Below are 20973 nucleotides of genomic sequence, written 5' to 3' on the forward strand. Positions count from 1 at the left end.
TTTATATTCAATATTTCTGAAAATACAACTTAAATTCCTATTTTCTCTACCATCAGCAACAAACAATGTTTGATAAGCTTAAAGGACAGATCGACCACAACACGAAAACTGTTTTTCTTCCATTAAATAAGCACTACCTTGTATCTATTATAATGAAAAACCACCCACCATTTATTTGCCCAACTCCCTAAATAATCTAAATCCTTCTGCAAAGCAGAAGCAGCATCCTCATCACAATCAGCAAGATCTTTATATCACCAGTAAAGTTACTTGATTTATATAACATTATTTATCTGTTCACTGATGTAAAGTGAAAACAGCAAATATCAAAACACTGAGCTTGAGGTACTCCACTTGTGACAATGATCCACTGTGATACAACTTTATTAATAACAAACTGCTTTTTTCTTCATCTGGACAGTTTTGCAATCCAATACATCAATTTATCCTCTGCACCAATGAAAATAATATTTTTAACAAGTCTTGAGTGTAGAATAATTTCAAATCCACAACATTACCCTTATGTGCATAATTATTTCAAAATAGTTTTGAGGCACTTTGTCACATGCTTTCCAAAAATCCACATCTTTACAAACATTAACATACACAGTAACTTTCTCAAGTAATGTAAGAAAATTGCCCCCTTAATGAAACTATGTTGGCTATCCTACAAAAAATTCAAAGTTATATAAATTAATTTACTAGGTACCTTCTATTACAGTCAAAAATTCTCCTTACTACTGATATAAAACTAAAGACCTATAATTACCCAGACAATTTTATATCATCTCCTTTGAAAATAGTATCATCTTCTGGTGCCTGCCCAATATTCAAAAACTCAAAATAAAATATTAACAAACAGCTGAAGTATCTAAACCAGAACACCATCAAAAACTTAGGGAAATATTATCTAGTCCAAGTATAACATTCTTTAAAGTTCCAAATTTTCTGTTAATAAGCTAATTAATTTAGTTATCTTGTGCAATCATGTTTTCATCTAACAACTGTTCAAAATAAGGAATATTGCTTAAAACTTCACTGGTAAAAAATACTAAAGAAAAATTTTAGTAATTCAGTCATCCAATACTCATCAAATTGACTGAATTCTATAACGTTAAAAAATGTTCACTTTCTTCATTCCAACAAGCCAACTTATTTCCCACATTTACTGATATAATCATTTCAGTAACGTTTTGTGTGGCACATTGCAAAACGTTTTCTAAAATTCCAGATACATCAAATTCACACCATTACTCTCATCTATAAAATTAGTATAGTAACCTTATTCAACATAATTCCAACTAAATAAGTGGTACATTTACATTTTTCTGAATTTTAATCTCAAACCTACTAATGAGTAATACAACTTACAGTAATGTTGCACCTACCTATCAATAACCTGTATTGTCTTTTGTTGTCAACAATTATAAAGGCCAGTAGCAATTAAACAGTGTATTGTTAGTGAGACAATATTCAGTACAATAAGCATTTATGTACTAAATATACAGTTTATAAACATTTTTATATCAAAACAGAGTGGTGCTTTCAGGAAAGTCTCAACATTAAAAAATTAATTTAAGAAACTTTTTTTTTCCTTTTTCCAAGTGAACTATGATGACAAGTAACCCACCTTCTTGTCTTGTGGTGTGGCCTGGATGCATGTAACCTAAAGTGCTTTAAATTTAACCAAATGTGTTTCAATCCTTTTAACATTATTAATGCAAGTGGTTATTTTATGTACTTATTTAATGAACTCATTTATTACTTTTTTCTTTGTATTTAATCATTTTCATTCACAGCATAAACACTATTAGTTCATCTTTCAATAACTAAATCATGTAAAACGTTTTTATATTAAAACATTAAAATCATCCTAAGAATATTTATTTCATACATCCTGAACAATAAATCATCTTTTTATTGTTGCAAAAAATAGTTCCATTCTGTTCTTTTTCAGTGATTATGTAAATCCCATTGGTTGTACACTTTTACACATAATCAATCACAAAACTGATAAGAAAAAACATAAGATAAAAAGAAATCTTTGGTTTCTAAGTTCAAATTTCTCTTTCACTATAAACAACCTAGGTAAACATTCACCCCAAGCCCTAGATGAAAATGATTGTATTCAAAACATCTGCCTATTGATAAGAAAATAACTTGTGCATTATCATAATAAAGTTTTTGCTGTCAAAATATGTTATATATTAATTATGTCAAAAACTTTCAAAAAGCTTATGTTTTCACACTTAAGTTCTTAATGAATGATAAAATATATAAATATAATCATGGCTTCACCATGAATATCAACTGTAATGATGATTAGACCTAGTACAGCAGTCTGCAGCACAATATTTACTCAAGACATTCATTGTCATAATACTACTACTATTACTCAGTAGCAGAGTTTAAGATTTTTGGAATGAAAATTAAATGCACACTAATAAAATTGCAAAGTTACTTGCTCCATGTACTAATAATTAATAATAATTGTACATGCTGGACATGATTTTTATACCAAGGAGTGACCATCATTGGTTGGGGCAAACTACAATACACTTTTCCTCCATCAGCCCATACCAGACTACTACTACTTAAACTGAGTAAAGCTACAAGTTACATTTAACTGCACAGGAAGTTACGTATAGATGTTGTTGAAAAAAATAATATAGCGTCGTATAATATCATACAGCGATAATGAGGGACAGCACACAGATACACTGGATACATAAGATACACGGATGGGTAGGAACTTACGGGCCACCCTGTATATATATATATATATATATACTATTGTCAATATCGATACAACGTTTCAGACAATGCCCCTTCGGAAAATTAACGATTTACTGTTCTGTTGGGTCGACAACACATGTAGCTAACTTTTTGATGGTTTCACATACAACATTTCTTTCTTTTACATGTTACATTTAAACTAGGGTAGACTTATGATACTACCACAACATACAGATATTCGCCTTTTTCATGTATTTACTTTCTGATAAATAATAACTCTTGTTCACTTAAATATATCAAAGGATAAAAACAGAAATACAAAATAAAATTAATACAAATGATATTTCTTCTACCTTATCTTGTTTTCTTAACGTTACAACCTAAAACATGCTTTACACAAACTTTAGGCTTAATACACAATCCAACAAATCTTGTTCAACTCAGTTACTAAACCCAGTGAGTATTCAGACCTATAAAACGCCGCAATGGCGGCGATAAAACTTATAATAATATAGGTAATCGTTTGTAAATTATAGCACTTGAAAGTCAACGCACTTTATTTTATTCTACAAAATAGAATAGAAACAAAATATGTATACAAAACGTCTACAATACGCTACGCAGTAGAAAATTAATATTTAATAACCTATGATGTATTCAAAATCCGTCATTTTTTTATTTGCGGGCTTCTATCGGAAGGTTTTTTAGGCATTACACAGGAAATTAAAAAATATCTTTATAAACAGCTCTTGGAATCCATCTGATTAGTATAGATTATAAATGCAGGTTCTGGGTCCTTGGGCAGTCAATAGAAAGTATGCTACTATGGAAACTTTTGATATTCCTCTGTGATGATATGTTACTAGCAAAATCCACACCTGTGGAACCCCTAAGCTCTTATTTTAGGATCCATAAGAACTGCAAAGGAAAACATTTTGTCAAGACTAGAATGAAGATAGAAATATGGAATGTAATGACTATAAATATATACATATATATACAAATGCAGGCTTGTACATATAATATTGGAAAGGGGAGTTCTAATCTGTGAGATCAAAATCTAGGAACAGTCCGCATGCAAAACATATTAATGGTACAGAAAATTTAAAATGATAAAAAAGGTGGTATGAAATTAAATATGGAAGCAATTATCCATGAAATATAGCTTAAACAGTTGCATGGCTGCCACTTCAAATCCACAAGCGTCTAATGAGAAGTCAACAAATTATCATTCCATTATAACACTCTTTGGAAGCTAGACTTAAATTAGCATTAATACATATATTTTATCATAGTAAAGTTCTGCATTATATACATGCAGAGTAATTATTAAATATCAATTATATTACTAACTAGCTGGAGTACCCATATCACAATGAATATTAATCGTGTAAATTCATGATTAATGAAAGGTTACCTTAGGGCATGAAAAGTTCCTTCCCTTATATGCAGTTGTAAAAGAAAAAGGCCCATAAAAACTGGAAAACGCATTATGTGAAACATCAAATTGCTGTATCTCCACATAGAACCAACAAATCTTTATGCCAAATTTGGTAAAAATCTATTAAAGGACGAAGTAATGATAAAAAAATGCCCATAAAACCGCAAAACGAAAATACAAGACTGAACATTTACAGATAAACCGTATGAACGTAATGAACCTCTTTTCAAATTTGGCAGAGACCAGTTCACCATGAGCAAAGTAGTTACATCGTCAGTCAACAGACAATTCCACTATTACTATATACATTTAAACAACTCTGTACAGTGATAGTATATTAGCTATTTCAATCATTGGCTATCGTATACGTACATGTATGCACTACTGAACTAATACATTAACATGCTTCATTCATCTTGGCGCTTTTCCTTAAATAACTTACATACAGTTTCAGTTCTGATTCAAGTATCATAATGATTTTGTATTAAATCTAGAGTACTAATTCAGTCTTATGTTTGTGTACACCTTAGATAATTACTCAGCCAGCAGAAAGCAGATGTCAAACGTTCACATGAACATGAACTTAGAGGCAGTGTGGCAAAGACTTTCAGTAACATAAAGATATTTGATGCACTGAACTACTGGTGCACTGTATTATGTGGAATGTTATAGGTTTCTATTGGCATGTAAATACGTGTCGAACAATTAGTATTTAAATATAGACTGCGTAGTAGTGAGTATAGTGATAAAGAATGTATAGTAGCAATTTTTAAAGTGAAATTACCATGTACTGTATTGCAATAAAAGAGCAGAGATGAACATAAAGAGAAGTTGATATAGTAGTAAAAGAAAAATGAAGCAATTTTTAAAAGGTTTTTGGACTATTTAATATAGGGTAATGTAAATGGAAGTTTGATCAAAACCCTTCGAATTAGCAGTCTATGCATCTACATACTATAGTAAAGAAGAGAAATTGAAAGACAGCCTGTATGAACTGTCCAAATTCTTGACAAAGATTGTGGTCTAAATAAGTATGTCATTTCTACATTTGTATTGAAGTCATCCATTACCTTTAGATATACTTATAACTTCAATACAAATGTAGAAATGACATACTTATTTCGACGACATGCCTTTGGAGAAAGGAACGAGAGAAGAGAGAGGTTAGTCAATTTTATAAAGAGAAACACCTAATGACAAACAACAATCGATTGAAGGTCGTCACAAAATAGTAAAAGAATCATAGCAAACCAGAATATGTCCCAGTTGAAGAAAGTTTCAAAACTGATATAATAGTAAGAACTTATCCAGAGCAAAACTGTCGCCGTATTTTGGAAATCGAGGGTGTTTAATAAAGGTAGATAGAAGAGAATCTGACCTTAGACATAGTAGACACAGTTAATATTCAGATATTCTGAAAATAGAGTAAAAGAAAACCATTCACATGAATATAAAATGTTTATTGATATTTTAAACTTCTGTTTTTGTTTTTTAAAAAACGATGTACTTTTTTGTTTGTTTGTTTGTTTTGGAATTTCGCACAAAGCTACTCGAGGGCTATCTGTGCTAGCCGTCCCTAATTTAGTAGTGTAAGACTAGAGAGAAGGCAGCTAGTCATCACCACCCACCGCCAACTCTTGGGCTACTCTTTTACCAACGAATAGTGGGATTGACCGTAACATTATAACGCCCCCACGGATGGGAGGGCAAGCATGTTTGGCGCGACTCGGGCGCGAACCCGCGACCCTCAGATTACGAAGCGCACGCCTTAACGCGCTAGGCCATGCCGGGCCACCAAACGATGTACTAAAGATCAGGTCTGAGCGCGTTCTGTGATTTTGTCCTTTGTTTCCACCGGTAAAAGATTATCTCTTTGATAAGTGTCAATTTTTGGTCCAGCATGGCTAGGTGATTCGGGCACTCGACTCGTAGTCTGATGTTCGTGGGTTCGAGTCTCCGTCACATCAAAACATGCTCGTCCTTTCAGCCGTTTGGGCGTTATAAACCTACAATCAATCTCACTATTCTTTGGTAAAAGGGTAGTCCAAGAGTTGGCGGCGAGTGGTGATGACTAGCTGCCTTTCCTCTTTTCTTACACTGCAAAATTAGGGATGGCTGGTGCAGATAGCCCTCGTGTAACTTTGCGCGAAATTCAAAAACAAAAAAAACAAACATTTGTGCTCTTCCCACCACAAGTATCGAAACCCGGTTTCTAACGTTGTAAGTCAACAGATATATCGCCGTGCCATAGGCGGGGTGCACTAAATTTGTGACCTATTTACGGAGTTATATTATTCTTTGATAGATTGTTTAAGTAAAGGTTTCGCCTTTCAGGATTCAAAATCCAAAACGATTACCATGAGAAATAGGATAAGATAGGGCACACACACACACACTGACCTGAAGACGAAAGGCGGAAGACTTTCGAAATGTTGTCTCTTTCACTTGTGTTGGAAGACTTTCGAAATGTTGTCTCTTTCACTTGTGTCTACACAACAGGCAGTTGCTGTCCATTCTACTCTCAGTGATTGCATACTTGTTTCGCGCTAGCTTTATAAAACATGAACCCAATAAGAGGTAATCAAAAGGGTTTAGCTTTTTACGCGCTTGGCCATGCCAGGCCGTCAGTGATTGCATACTAGCTTTATAAAACATGAACCCAATAAGAGGTAATCAAAAGGGTTTAGCTTTTTAATATTCGTACAAGTTAAGGTATTTTTGTAGTATGATTTAACTGAGAAACCTGAGAACAAAAATAACGGACACCAGACTTTTTTTTCTTTTCTCATCTGTAATTTTGTTTTAACCTAGTGATAAAATTTATATTGGCTAATCAAATTGTTGTTCATATAAGCATTTAGTTTTACATATTTAATATAAGACATATTATTTGTTAAAGTTTTTTCTTCTAGCTAAATTTATATTATTAGCGATGAGAAAAGGGCAACTCATCAAAGTTGATGAACCTGTAGGATTTAGAATCATAAGGAATGTTAACGGAATAGCAATGTGGTTTAACTTACGTAATGGTATCGTAATAAATGAAAACAGCGGTTGCGTAAACGGATTGGAAGTTATACTTACAGGGCCTTTATTTCCTATATACGAAGTAATAAAATGATAGTTAGGACTTGGGTAAGGTTAATTTATTTTGTTTAGTGAGATAAGATAATCAATTATAAAACAGGAGAAATTGTACACAGAACGTTCGATCACAAACGTGTTACATTAAGAATTGCAGTAGCGGTTTATAATTCTGTGTTAAAATTAGTCACATGGCACTGCAGTACTACTATTAGAATTATTATTAATATTGACTAATAGTAATAATCCATTTAACATTATGATCATTAAAAGCCCATGGAGACCACTCAGCAACAACAAAAACAAATCACAATGAAATATAATATTTTGTGTGCACAGAACTAGTGGACAAAATCTACCAAGAAATTCGAACCACTAGCACCATTATTAATACGTTATCGTGCGTGTAGTGATGACCACTTTAAATTCCTTTCATCAATATGAAAATATTTCAGATCCTCCTGTTATGTTTCTTATTTCTAATACATATTCTTTCGCATATGTTACAACAAACAAATTTATTGCTGTTGTAGAGATGAAATGAAACTAATGATAACTTGCGATTGTAAAAACATAAAATAAAAAAGAAATATTAAAATTTGCTTAATTTGAAATTACTGAATAACGTATTCTTTACATATGCAAATTATGCTGAAAATAAGTGTTATTTAAGACATCGCATATGACTTATGACTGTATGATATGGATTTTTATAGTAATTCCATTATGGATTTTTAATTAGAAATGATTGTTAATCAGTTAATTAATGCCTCTATTAATTTATACATTGCTGTTGATTAATCATGTTGTACAATTTTCTAGTTAGTATTTAAGGGTAAATAATACTGGTGGATAGTTTTATTAGCTTTACCATAACAAATGAAGAGCAAGTAAGTTTGGTGGTAATATTTCAGTTACTTTGATAGTTGGAATCCTAAATATGGTAATAATCAAAAACTAATTTCTGTTGGTTATTTATTTTCATGAAAATCATTTGAATTGTAATTTTGATTAATTAGTTGTTGGAATAATCAAAAACAGTAATAATTAGAAACGCTAATTTTAAATAACTGATACTTTTATGACAATAAATTTAATCAGAATATAGATTGTTTGCTGGAGTAATCAAAAACATTAATGATTGAGCATACTAATTTGGTTAATCAATTAGTTTAAATAACAGTAACTGATATAATTGTTTCTCAATGAGTTGTAGGTAAACAATTAACTCTCAGCTCCATGCCATACATGATTTCATTTAGTGGTTATATGTCTTAGTGTGCATATATCATATTTTACTTATAGACTACTAAGTGATGGTATTATGATGTATTATCTAAATTTTATTTGCCACTGTCCTTTTAACTTAATTTCTTTGTTTGGCCTACATATTTTCACAGGAATTGATTATTCATGTGACTTGACTATTTAGTTATTGTAGTCCATCCCTCCGACTCTTATTTCTTAACTTTCTTGTTTCTACTATAAATGCTAATTTTCACATCTCAAATTTTTTATTAAAACTAAATGAATGAGCTTGAGAAAAAAATGCACATGATTTTTGCCCAATGTTAATCATTTTTTGTTGGATTTTGAATTTTGAAGCAGTTATTAAGATATTTTTTTTATGTATTGTACATTTTATGTAAATTGTTAGTTCCATACTGTACAGGCTATCATGTTCTTTTTACCTGTCTTGCAAATTCGACCTTCACAATTTCTCACTCCTGTTGTTCATACGTTAAAACTTAAAAAAACACATATCAGGAAACAACAAATCCTAATGACTTAATTAAATTCCGTCACTTTTATATTTCTAATATTTCAAACTGTTTTACCTTGATTTATATGATCAATTTATGTTGAATTACAGACCTACTGTACATCCTCCTTGATATCAAAACTTGGTAGGTGTTAATATGGAATTTAACCTTCTGTATGATTCTAAGTGAAACACTGGAAAATGTATGAATATAACTTAATTATTTTTAATTTCAATTTTGTGTGCATTTCCATGTATAGTGATTTTAGATGCTTATGTAGTATGAAACAGCATTTATATTAGTTGTAAGTGATTGAAGTTGTACAAATATCTGTTAAAAATTGACATTGCTTAAAGGTGGTCAGTTGGCAAACATTTTGAATATGAAGATGTGGTATAGGTAATTAAGTACAATATTTTTAATTTTAGTATCCATCCTATTACCTCTCCTAAAAAAAATTGTTTTTCATAGAAGATACCTCTCTCGGAAAGGTTTCAAGTCATTTTATCCTTTGTTATATAAATGCAGAAGCTTCATTTATCAAGCTGGTAAATTAGTGTTTTATTCTTCACAAGTGTGTACATTCTTAATGATAAAATGGAGAACAGGTGGCTCATGTTTAAGGGAATGTTGACTATGATGCCATTTGTTTTCTTGATTATTATTTTAAATATGTAGTAACAGTTGTAAATTTGCAAGGCATTCATGTTAATTATTCATATTTTGTCTATAAAGGTAAGAAACTTTGCATTTTGAATGCTAAGATCGTTACAACTGGAAGAGAAGCTACCTGCAAACTGAAAGTATTTCACTCTAAATGTTTCTTCTCAGCATTTCTTAGCAACTTTCAAACCACATAAATGCACATGATTTTAATATTAGACTGTTTGGTTGTTCTGTGTAATAAAATTCACAAGTTATGAGCAAACAAATGATGAAATTATGTATGCCAGTGCACATGATTATTTAAATACCTGACATCTGACTGTGGAGTTAAAGGCAGGAAGGTTATAACTTAAAATAAAGATTAGTGTGTTTAAAAGGTCAATATTTGGGAAGCTCTAAAAATCTAAATAAGCCACCAGTTGCAAATGAAAAAATCTGATGTTATTTTTAGTACAATGCATAAAAAAACTGTTTAAATTCATATTTTTTGCATGTTCTCTAACGTGCTTGTTATGTGCAAGTTATTTATACCAAACTTGTTTATGCACTTGAGTGCTAAACCATTAAAGAAACGTAACAAGAAAGTCCTACTTGAGCATTATATACTTTAGAAATTTGTTGTTATTGTTTTTTATAACATTATCCATGACTAAGTACAAGTTTTTGTCATTATATTAAATAGATCCTAAAGTGAGGAGGTAAAGGATTCACATTGAATTGAAGAACTTGTGATGGACTCTAGCAAGATTAATGTGAGATTGATTAAAGAAAGTGTGTAGAAGCACTGTTAGCTCTTGGAAAAACTGTGGAAGAACATGGATAGTGCCTGAAGAACTTGATTATTTCCACAGCATGGTACTTTTATTTCAAGGGTATGTTTAAATTGCCACATCTGTTTAGAAAAAGTAAATCAAATAAGAATTAATAGTAGGCTTGAGCTCAACATTTGACATAGATTTTTAAATAATTAGTTTGATCAAGCACAGCACAAACCAACTTGGCTCTGAGAGAGCACGAGAGAAAATTGAGAGTGAGCAAATATACTCTGTGTTGTTCAGTGAATATAATTTCTAATTAGAAAAGTAGTATTTGTTTAATGATACAGGGGTACTTGTGGAACCCTTCTAGATAATTGTTGACTGATGATATGCCCCTTGCTAAAGTGATATAAAGAAAAATAATAAGGCAATTTGGTTTGTAGCAAGGTTTTTATTTTTATATAGAAGTTCTTTGAATCCTGGATGTCATATAGAAATGCTTGTTTATGTCAGTTGACTTCATGTGTGGGATTTTTATATTTCCAAGTTTGTTGTTAATTGATATCATTTATTTCTGAAGTTATGCCTTTACTTTTTATACTGGAATTTACTTTTTATTATAACAAAAATTGCATTTTCATCATTTCTTGGTTATTAATTTTAAAGCAGTTTTTGTGTATCTAGTAAAATACACAAGCTATAAAATACATGAAATATGTAAGGGATTAGTTACAGAATCTTATTATGCAATAAATTAGTAAGAAGCCATTCTAACCCATTAGGAGTTATTAATTTCATATTGCTAAAAAGAGAAGTTTTATGATGTATAACATTTTAATTTCGACATTCATGACAATACATTTGCATTTAGTTACCTGGTTTAGTAAGTAATTAATATTTATCAGGCTTAGAATAGACAAGTATAAATTAATTTATCTGAATAATTTTCCTCTCTTTCATTTTAAAATTTGAATAAAAATTTAGAATAATATTGAAGTAAACATATTAGTAACATTTGAACACATGAACATTCATTAAATTGAGGAAAGCTTCAAATTTTGTCTAAGAGCACCTTGAAACACTCCATTACCAATGATAGTTCCTGCACATCCATTTATTTTTTTACTTATCATTGTTGTAACTAATTTTTTGGTGCACCAGAAACTTAAGGACCCTGCTCTTAAGAAAGTAAAAATATAGTAAATGTCTTATACAATGATGTTACAGCCATATAATTTCTTTTAGACTTCTCTTCAATGTTTCCAATATGGTATATTACTTACTCTCACATAAATATCTATTCTCATTCAGTGCTGCTCTCTATATTATGCAAAAAGTATTCTGTATGCCACAAGCTTTGAACTCCCACATACTTTACAATCAACTGATTCAAATGCATCTCGCATTCAAGTCATTGTGAGACTATCTTCCACCCATATGAATGTGACACACATTCTTCATACATGTGACTCCCTTTACTTAATTCTACCAAGCTGTCACATTCTTCATTTGGCAGTACTTGTGTCAAGATTTTTGTGTGGGCTCTTCAAATTGCACCAACTCATGGATGTAGTTTTTTTTAGTTATTCCGAAGTGGGTTTTGTTATTTTTTTCTTCAACATTTAATGACTCTTTAGATAACATTTATTTTTCCAGTTTTTCACTAATTTTTCACCATTTTTAATTTTGCATGATTCAAAGTTCAAGTTCCCAGTTCAGATATCATACCATCTACTGTCACGCTCACACAAGCTACAGGTGGGGGTGACTTCTTTTTGGATTTATCGTCTGTCATATGCCATGAGACTGATTGTTATATGAGTGAGTCAGCTCCTCTTGAACATGTTTGGCATGTTCAGGTTGACAACAGTTTTTAGTCTTTTCCTACTATGTGATTTTGTTGTGTTTTTTCATGCTCCACTGTGGAAGCAGCTAGACATAATGCAGCTTTTTGAGACATGATTTGTCAAGTATGTTATATTTCATGGGATCCCAATCCTTTATTGCATGATAATACCTCCTCCTCTCAGTATTGTATTCCCCCTATTCTCCCAAGTATTAGGGTTCAAACTGAGCGTTTTTTTCTCAGATGGTTGAGTGTGTCAGCATACCTTATCCTCCACAGGCTATGAATTAGTTTGCCTTGGTCTACCATCAACCTAAATGTTTGTTTTTCAACTGTCAACTATTATAATTAATTTTTACCCCTGTGTGTAAATTTTGATCATCCTGTTCATTCATCTCCCACCTAATTTTCCTGTTTTTGTCTCGCCCTATTGACTCTCCTTTGATACTTTTATGTTATTCACATCTTTTCTGAGGCAATATTAGCATTTCCTGCTCAACTTTTTCTCGACCTTTACCTGTTATTCCTTCTAGGAATTCCTCATCTTGTTTTATTTGACACAGATGGACACATTGTCAACAGTACTGGTGATTACAATCCATTGGGGGCTCACTTGTCCAGTTTTGTTCCCCTTTGGTAACCTTTTGTCACAGGTCTATGGTTTATTTGGGTTTTATTTAAAGGATTTGTCATCCACTTTCTTTTCCCTCCTCCATTCTCTCAGATACACACTTCCTTCCCATAGCCTTGGGGTCCTGCCACCAGTTGGCATTTGTCTGAGGCAATACAAGACCTTCTTTCCCAGCAGGCTGTTGTATCTATCAGTTATCCTTCTCCAGTTTTATTTTTAAAACTGTTTGTAGTACTCAAGAAAAGCAGAGACTGGTGGCCTACGACCAAGTTGTCCTGCCTCAATCAACTGTAGGTTCTACCCTGGTATGACATGGATTTTTTTTCTCATCTTCTAGTGGCTTTTTCTCTAGGTTTGTGAATAACCAGGGCAGATGTCATGAATGCTCACTTGCATATTCCAATATATCATGAGTCGATACTCTATCTTCATCCATCATGGGGTAGTTTATCAGTTTCATGCTCTGCCTTTGAGCTTGCTTCAGTTTTGTATGTATTTTTTCAGGTTGTCAAGATGTTCACCTGACATTTTCATGCTCGAGGGTTTCACTTAGATTGTGACATGGATGATTGGTTTCAGTTAGCTAGTTTCAAAGAGAAATATGCATGTCATATTTATTGGCTGCTTATGTTTTTTTATTTTTAGCTTATTCCATTTGCTCCCTTTCTCTGAGGATATTTATCAATGTAAGGGAAGCATTATCCACCATTGATATTTTGGTCAGAGATTTTCATCTACTAGACCCATGGCTCCATATATTACAAATTTCCTCACTTGACTCTTTGATCCAGGAGTCTTCTGTCTCCTAGTTATGGATTATTAAGCTGCCACACTTTTTGTTTTTCCTTGTACTGTAAAGTTATACCTTTATTATCATTTTCCTCTTGTTCCATTCTTTCCAAATTAGTTTTCTAACTCTGCAGGCTGTCTTTCTGGATTAGGATGTTAATGTGGTTCTTCACAGCCTCACTTTGCCTCTGTTTGAACTGTTGTCCTCGTGCTCAATTTTCCACTTGTCTCTTAAGACATGTTTATTTTCTTCTCCTCTTAACCTATGGAAGTTGAAGGTTAGATGAATCATTTTAAAATGTTAATTGCACAGTAAAAAAAATCATTTGCATAAAAAATACTTTGTTTAATGAAAAACAAAATTGTCCAATTGTAACTTTACTTAATAAGATCAGTAAATCATTTCACTTCATTCATAGTTAGTTATTGTGTTGAGTGTTACAACACTACCATGGTATAAATTAATCCTTTCATTACAATTAATAACTGTTTTTATGAGCAGTAATGATTTATAAACAAGAGTATTCATAGGCTTATTTTACAAATTATCTAATGCATACCTGAGTTGATAACTGTATTGTGATTGTCCTGAATATTTGTAGTTTCTCCTTGTGGCTCAGTGATACATTTGAGAGCTTATAATGCTACAATTCAGGGTTTGTTTCTTGCAGCGATCCCTCGGTGTGGATTCCTGTACGTGGTGAGGGGATCTCTCAGGGAAGGTTCTGTTCTGTCTGGTTACCTTCTCTGGGATCTAAACATCCACCCACGTGTTTGCCACGTGTGGCAACCCGTGAAGGGGAGGAGAGGATCCTGGTGGTTGAGGGATCCAACCCTAACACACCACTTTGGCCTTGAATTCCTGTAGACGGGCAGCCTTTGGGTGGCCCCCCTTGGGTCAATCGGTTGGTCCACATGGGCTAGAGTCAAAGTACCAGTGTTGGAAGTTCTCAACGGGTGTTGTGGACATTGTGCCTGATGCTGGTGTTTGGGTATAGTGCTCACGAAACCCTGGCGTTGCTGCATTGTCCTTGCATGACTTTGTACTGCGTCCCCTCGTAGGGCTCCATGGTGGGTGGGGTCAGTGGGTATCGAAATTTTTCTTTTTTCCTATGGATCCTCCTTCAAAAAATTTAAATAAAATAGTGAAAAAACAGTCAATGGGTAAGCAACCACGTCTTGAAGACTCTGAACAGCAATCTTGAACATCTGTAACACATGTACCTCATTTTCTTATATTACATTCTCTTTTGGAAAAACCTTTAGAGCAATAATCCCCCTTTTTTATTCAGAAGGGACTAGAGGGACTTGCTGGCTCTCCAAAGTCAGTAAAGAAGCTTTGATCTGGAGACATATTGGTTGAAACATCCACATCCCAACACAGTGAACTCCTCTTGAATTCAAAGGCAATCGGGGATATACCTATTGAGGTTACACCTCATGCTACTTTGAATTCTTCACAAGGAGTTATTATTGAGAGGGATTTGAAGAACGTCCCCCGAGTCGGAGATTCTCGCTGGTCTCTTCACTCAAGGAGTTTCTGTAGTGAGGCGCATCTCCACTCACAAAAATGGAGTTACACTGCCAACAGATACCCTTGTTTTGACATTTACTTCATCACGTGCACCTGCCACCATCAAGGCAGGTTATCTCATTTGCAGGGTACAGCCATACATTCCAAACCCTCTCCGATGTTTCAAATGTCAGAGATTCGGCCACTCAAAGACATCATGTCATGGTTCCCTGACATGTGCTCGTTGTGGGGGCAAGGACCATGATGCCTATGAATGTGACATGGACCCACATTGCGTCAACTGCAATGGTTCTCACCCCTCCTATTTTTGTTCTTGCCCAAAATGGTTGAAGGAAAAAGAGGTGCAACGTTTGAAAATGACACATAACGTTAGTTATCCTGAGGCTCAGAAATTGCTGCCCACCACTCCATCTCGGACATATGCTGCTGCACTTCATTCCAGAACTGCAGTGGGAGTGCAGACAGATCTCTCTGTGCCTCCAAGAGAATCGTTTTCAAAACAAATGAAAAGCCTTTTGACCTCCATGGTTAAAAAGGTTGATGAATCGACTTCCACACCCATCTTTGTTCCTCCCATACCTTCCAACAAACCTCAAGATCCACATCCTTCAGTTTCAGATACAGGTATTTTTTCTGATACATCTTTTTCTCCCACCCCAAGAGGCAAAATAATCATTTGTTCGAGTCATTAGTCACTGGAATCCCCTTCCAATAACAAAGACCTGCCCACTCGACCCAGGGCAGGATCCATGGAGGTTGATAGACCTCCTCCGACTAAGGACAGTAAGGAAAAAAGACGTGGTCGTAAACAGAAGGGTTCTACAGCCACTTCACCTACCCATCATTAAAAATGGCCACCTTGATACATTGGAACTGTTGAGGTTTATTGTCTAATCTGGATGATATCAAAACACTGATTGCTTCCTACCATCCTGTTTGTCTTTCCTTACAAGAAACATTTCTCAAACGTGCTGATACAGTCACCATTCGGCAGTTTTCTCTGTACAGAAATGACAGGCTGTGTGATGGACAAGTACATGGAGGGGTAGCACTATTGGTTGATCAGCATGTGCCCACCCTGTCTTTGTCACTCAACACACCCTTGGAGGCCGTAGCCATCCTTGTGTCCTTGGGTCATACCATCACCGTTTGTTCTCTCTACCTGTCCCCTGGAGAGACATATGATCAATCAGACCTTGGTGCTCTCGTTGAACAGTTGCCGTCTCCTTTTCTAATCCTGGGGGACTTTAATGGACATCATCCCCTCTGGGGAAGTGCTACTATTGATGGGAGGAGTCGCTCTGTAGAGTGTATGCTCTCTGATCACAATCTTTCTCTTTTCAATACTGGTTCTTCCACTTATTTTCATGCACCTAGTCAGTCCTTTACCGCTATTGATCTCTCGGTTTGCTCCCCTTCATTGGCTCTGCCAGACCCTCGGCCTTAAAGATGCTGGACCCCATTCATCACCAAGGACTTTGACTCTGCACTGGGGCTTTCCGTACCTCTCCAGTTCAAAGCTTATACGTTGAATCTCATGAACCTTCTCTGCACCTTCGCCGTTTGCAACTATCTTTACAATATTCTTCGAAACTTCGTTCGTTAACAAAGCATCCCACCTGGGGATGTGATTTCCTTCCTCGGTGGGCCGTACTTTTTCAGAACAGACTATCTGCCATTGCTCCGTTTGGCCTTCGCATCCAGGAGCAATTGGGTCTGTCCTTGGATAACATTGCAGATTCCACAGGTCAGCTCATCCCACCATGGCTTATTACAGCCCCCAAATGTGACCTTTCTTTCAGTCATCTGAAAAAAGGCAGATACTCCAGATTGGAAGTACCGTCTTTTATTCAATGAATATCTTTCAAACAATCATTCAGTTCCCATTTATACAGATGGTTCCAAATCAGGTAATTCAGTGGGCTCTGCTATGGTTTGCTATGGGTCAGTAGTTGCGTGCAGAATCCCTTCTACAGCTTCTGTGTTCACTGCTGAACTGTATGCCATATCTCTTGCTCTGGATCATATTGCAGCTGAGAAGTACTCCAACTGCACTATTTATACTGACTCTCTTAGTTCTATATTGGCCCTGGAATCGCTACACGTTGGCTCACACCCTGTTCTCGCTGATATTCAAAACTGATTGGCCCATTTCTCATTAACTGCTACTTCTATCCAGTTTTTCTGGATACCAGGCCATGTTAGTATTCGTGGGAACGAGCTTGCAGACACAGCAGCTAAATCTATCTGCTCCAGCACTATCACCACTGTGCCTATTCCGTACATGGACTATGGTCCTGTATTCAATGCTCGGCTCCATGCCAGCTGGCAGTCCACTTGGAGTGAGCAACGCGACAACAAGCTTTTTCAAATAAAACCCTATAATGGGCTTTGGCCATCTAGCTTCCGTAAATTTCAGAAGGAGAAAGTTGTTCTAACTAGACTATGCATTGGTCACAGTTTTTTAACTCATCGTTTCCTTTTATCTGGAATTGATGCACCAATGTGTAGTTTGTGTAACACTTAAATCACTATCAGCCACATTTTACTTTCTTGCCATCGTTACAATTCTCAACGATGCCAATATTTTATACATGCTTTTTCCCAGGGTTTATCAGTAACATTGGACAGTGTTGTTGGTGATGGTGACACTGTCCACCTTGATAAAGTTTTTAGTTTTTTAATGGCCATTAATCTTTTTCATCTCATTTAAGTGTTGCATATTTATTCATTACACCTTTTTAATTGTGGTTCCTTTTTTACAGTTTCATTCTCTATAGCTCAATTTGACATTGGAAAATGACCAGAACATTAAATAACTCGACACCAGGACTGGAAAGGTCAACTTCAGGTGACTAACGCTGCTGTTTGAACTATCCATCTGAACTACTCGTTAGTCGTCCTGGAGAGTTGTTATTACACTTTTGCTGCATGTCATTTAACACTTTTACAACTTTACCTTTTAGTACTGGCCATAATGACACATAACCTGGAACCAGGACTGGAAAGACCAACTTCAGGTGAATGATGGTGGTTCTTATACTTACCTGTTAGTCTTCCTGGTGGGTTATGATCATTACTATTCTGCTACAGGAAGTCCTTTACAAGTTTGTAGATTGGATGTCAACATTGGTTTTATGCCATTTTCTGTTTTAATTGCTATTTTGTTTTTACCTTCGTTCACTTTTACAAATTTTACTACATTTACTTCACTTTTACCTTTTTACTGGACATTTGGCTACTCATTATTATGATTTTGCTATGTGTCTTTTCAAACTTCTATTATTTTACATTTTGATAATGGCTGCTATAACACATAACCTGGAACCAGGACTGGAAAGGCCAACTTCAGGTGACTGACGGTGGTTCTTGAACTTACCTGTTAGTCTTCCTGGTTGGTTATGATCATTACCATTTTGCTAGAGTAAGTACTTTACAACTTCTTTTACTCTGCTTTCTCTCTTACCATTGTAAACTAGGTGTCAACATTGGTTTTATGCTTTTTCTGTTTTTCAATGATGTTTTGTTTTACCTTCATTTCCTTTTATGTATTTTACTATATTTACTTTATTTTTACCGGACGTTTGGTGCAGATAGCCTAGCTGCTTTGTGCCATATAACACTAAATCAATCAATCAATTCTTGCAGCGAACAAAGTGTTGATAGCCCATTGTGCATTTTTTGTACTAAAACTGAAAAACTCTTAAATATTGTTATCGTAAGTAATTTTATTTAAAGTAATGCAGGAGTTCATCCTTTTGTAACGTCTGTAGATACATTATAATATGTTTACGTAATCATCAATAACATCTTATCAAAGTAGGCTAGCTACATTAGTTAGAACCAATATTTAATGAATTATTCAGCTAATTTGATATACCAGTTAAACAATCAATCATTTGTCTTTGTAAAAACTAGTAGTATGCGTAGATAATATGTCGCTGAATATTGATTGTTTGTAGTTATGTATATCAAATTTATGTACAATTTAGTAAAACTTACTTACTTGTATGTAGAAGAAATATTATAATTTTTATATGCTTTTAAATTGTTTTAAAAGTATTACAACTGATGTTTTTGTCACTAGGAAGTAATGTTCATCAAAAGTGCAACTCACCGTGCCCTTCAAATTGGACAAAAGCTTTTGGTCGATATCTGTTAGCAACCAATGCTATAATTTCTGCATGTATGGGTGCAACAGGGGACACTATTCAACAACATTATGATATTCTAACAGATCAGAAAGAAAGCTGGCACTTGTGGAGAACACAACACATGACAGTGGCAGGGCTTACCACAGGCATTGTTACTCATTACTGGTATATTTTTTTAGACAGAGCTTTGCCTGGCTCTTGTTTGAAAACTGTTATCAAGAAGGTTTTATATGACCAGGTTTTCTTTTCTCCTGTGAATCTGACCGTTTACTTTGGAACTTTAGGAGTTTTAGAAGGCTCCCAGTCGGAAGCTGTGAAAGAAGAACTCTTCCACAAAGGTGCTCAAATTTATCTAGCAGAATGGATTGTGTGGCCCCCAGCACAAATGTTGAATTTTTATCTACTTCCCACAAGATTCCGTGTAGCTTTTGATAATTTTGTTTCATTAGGTTTTGACATATACTCTCCTTATGTGAAGTACAAAGAGAAGAAAAAAATTGAACATTCAAGTACATGATTTTTGATAAATATAGTTCCAACTGCATATGTAATGTGTAGCATTTCTCAGTCTTTTTGTTTTGTTTTCTATATGAGCATAGTTTTTTCTGTTATTAACAAATACAGGTAAAGCCACTTTGAACATTACTTATTTGCGTTAGAGAAATTATTGCTGGTTGCCTAGCAACATTAAATGACAGATCCAAAGAAACTGAATCATAAATTAAATATAGCTGTTTTAATGTTTTCCTAGGTTCTGCAATTCATTTCATTAACTTATCAATAAAACTGTGTTTAAAGCATTATATAATTTATTAGCATCTTGACAATTGTTATAGGACTACATAGTTTCACTGTACTGATTTAAACAGTGATGTTTTAATAAAATGGTATTTACATTTTTGGAACAGTGTTTTTTATTTTCTGTGTAAAGACAATATTACAAGTGTAACCACAGTTATATAGTGTGTGATATATGTATTGCAATATAAATATGTAAATGTGTTTTTGTTTTCTCATTTGCTGTGATCATTAAATTCAAAATATCAGTTTGATGATATTACAATTATAGTAATAAAATCCTATTGGTTTCAAAAAAAGAATCTTTGCATAATTTAAATTTAATCTGTTTTACTTCTCAAATGTTGAATGAAAAAGAAAATACAATTAAATGTCAAAAAAGATTGGTAAAAATTTACCAGTTTAAAAACTATTAGCTTTATAAAAAATAATATTATTTTACATATTCTGTATAAAATACAATCATGTTTTGTTTTCCATTATCTTTTTGCTGGTAGTTACACTCACTGTTGCAATAGAACTTTCATCAGTTAAGAAGTCTAATAAACACAACTAACCACTTTTTATTTTATATTCCACAATTGGCATGTGTGTCTTCCAGTTTGATAATAAAATGAAATGACCCTAAAGTGAATTTGAATTTAAAATATGTTAACATAATGTCTCAAATACAATAAAAATGTATGCAAAAACATACCACTTCACAGTGGTTATCAACTGTTCATTTTACCCTATATTTTTGATTTAGTGATAGTCTGTGGTAGAGGAGAGCA

The 20973-nt window shown here is 34.0% G+C and overlaps 2 protein-coding genes across 8 annotated transcripts in view; one reads left to right on the top strand and one right to left on the bottom strand.

Moving 5' to 3' along the window:
- LOC143250771 (uncharacterized) overlaps positions 1 to 3223 on the bottom strand; it is a 32070-nt gene extending 28847 nt beyond the window's left edge. For both annotated transcript variants that reach the window (XM_076501741.1, XM_076501740.1), the window contains exon 1: positions 3090 to 3223. The gene's annotated coding sequence lies outside the window, so the exon portion shown is untranslated. The remainder of the gene's footprint in view (positions 1 to 3089) is intronic.
- A 3406-nt stretch (positions 3224 to 6629) lies between these two features.
- LOC143250772 (mpv17-like protein 2) lies at positions 6630 to 20307 on the top strand. Of its 6 annotated transcripts, none has more exons than XM_076501744.1 (4): positions 6630 to 6754; positions 10373 to 10562; positions 18014 to 18268; positions 19336 to 20307. In XM_076501744.1, exons 3-4 carry the CDS (start codon positions 18226 to 18228, stop codon positions 19917 to 19919), a joined length of 627 nt encoding a protein of 208 aa, XP_076357859.1. In that variant the 5' UTR covers positions 6630 to 6754; positions 10373 to 10562; positions 18014 to 18225; the 3' UTR covers positions 19920 to 20307. The 6 variants fall into 6 exon arrangements, with proteins under 6 accessions (XP_076357859.1, XP_076357860.1, XP_076357857.1 ...); XM_076501745.1 differs by lacking the exon at positions 6630 to 6754 and adding an exon at positions 6816 to 6846; XM_076501742.1 differs by lacking the exon at positions 6630 to 6754 and adding an exon at positions 7124 to 7312.
- The last annotated feature ends 666 nt before the right edge of the window (positions 20308 to 20973 follow it).

Source organism: Tachypleus tridentatus, chromosome 5 (genome assembly GCF_004210375.1).
Source record: "Tachypleus tridentatus isolate NWPU-2018 chromosome 5, ASM421037v1, whole genome shotgun sequence".
NCBI lineage: Eukaryota > Metazoa > Arthropoda > Merostomata > Xiphosura > Limulidae > Tachypleus > Tachypleus tridentatus.

Bases quoted from the DNA above. Each gene is read 5' to 3' on its own strand.
- LOC143250772 (XM_076501744.1), top strand. From the start codon at position 18,226: ATGACACATAACCTGGAACCAGGACTGGAAAGACCAACTTCAG. The intron at 18,269-19,335 runs GTGAATGATGGT...TTTTGTCACTAG, and splicing joins ACTGGAAAGACCAACTTCAG to GAAGTAATGTTCATCAAAAG.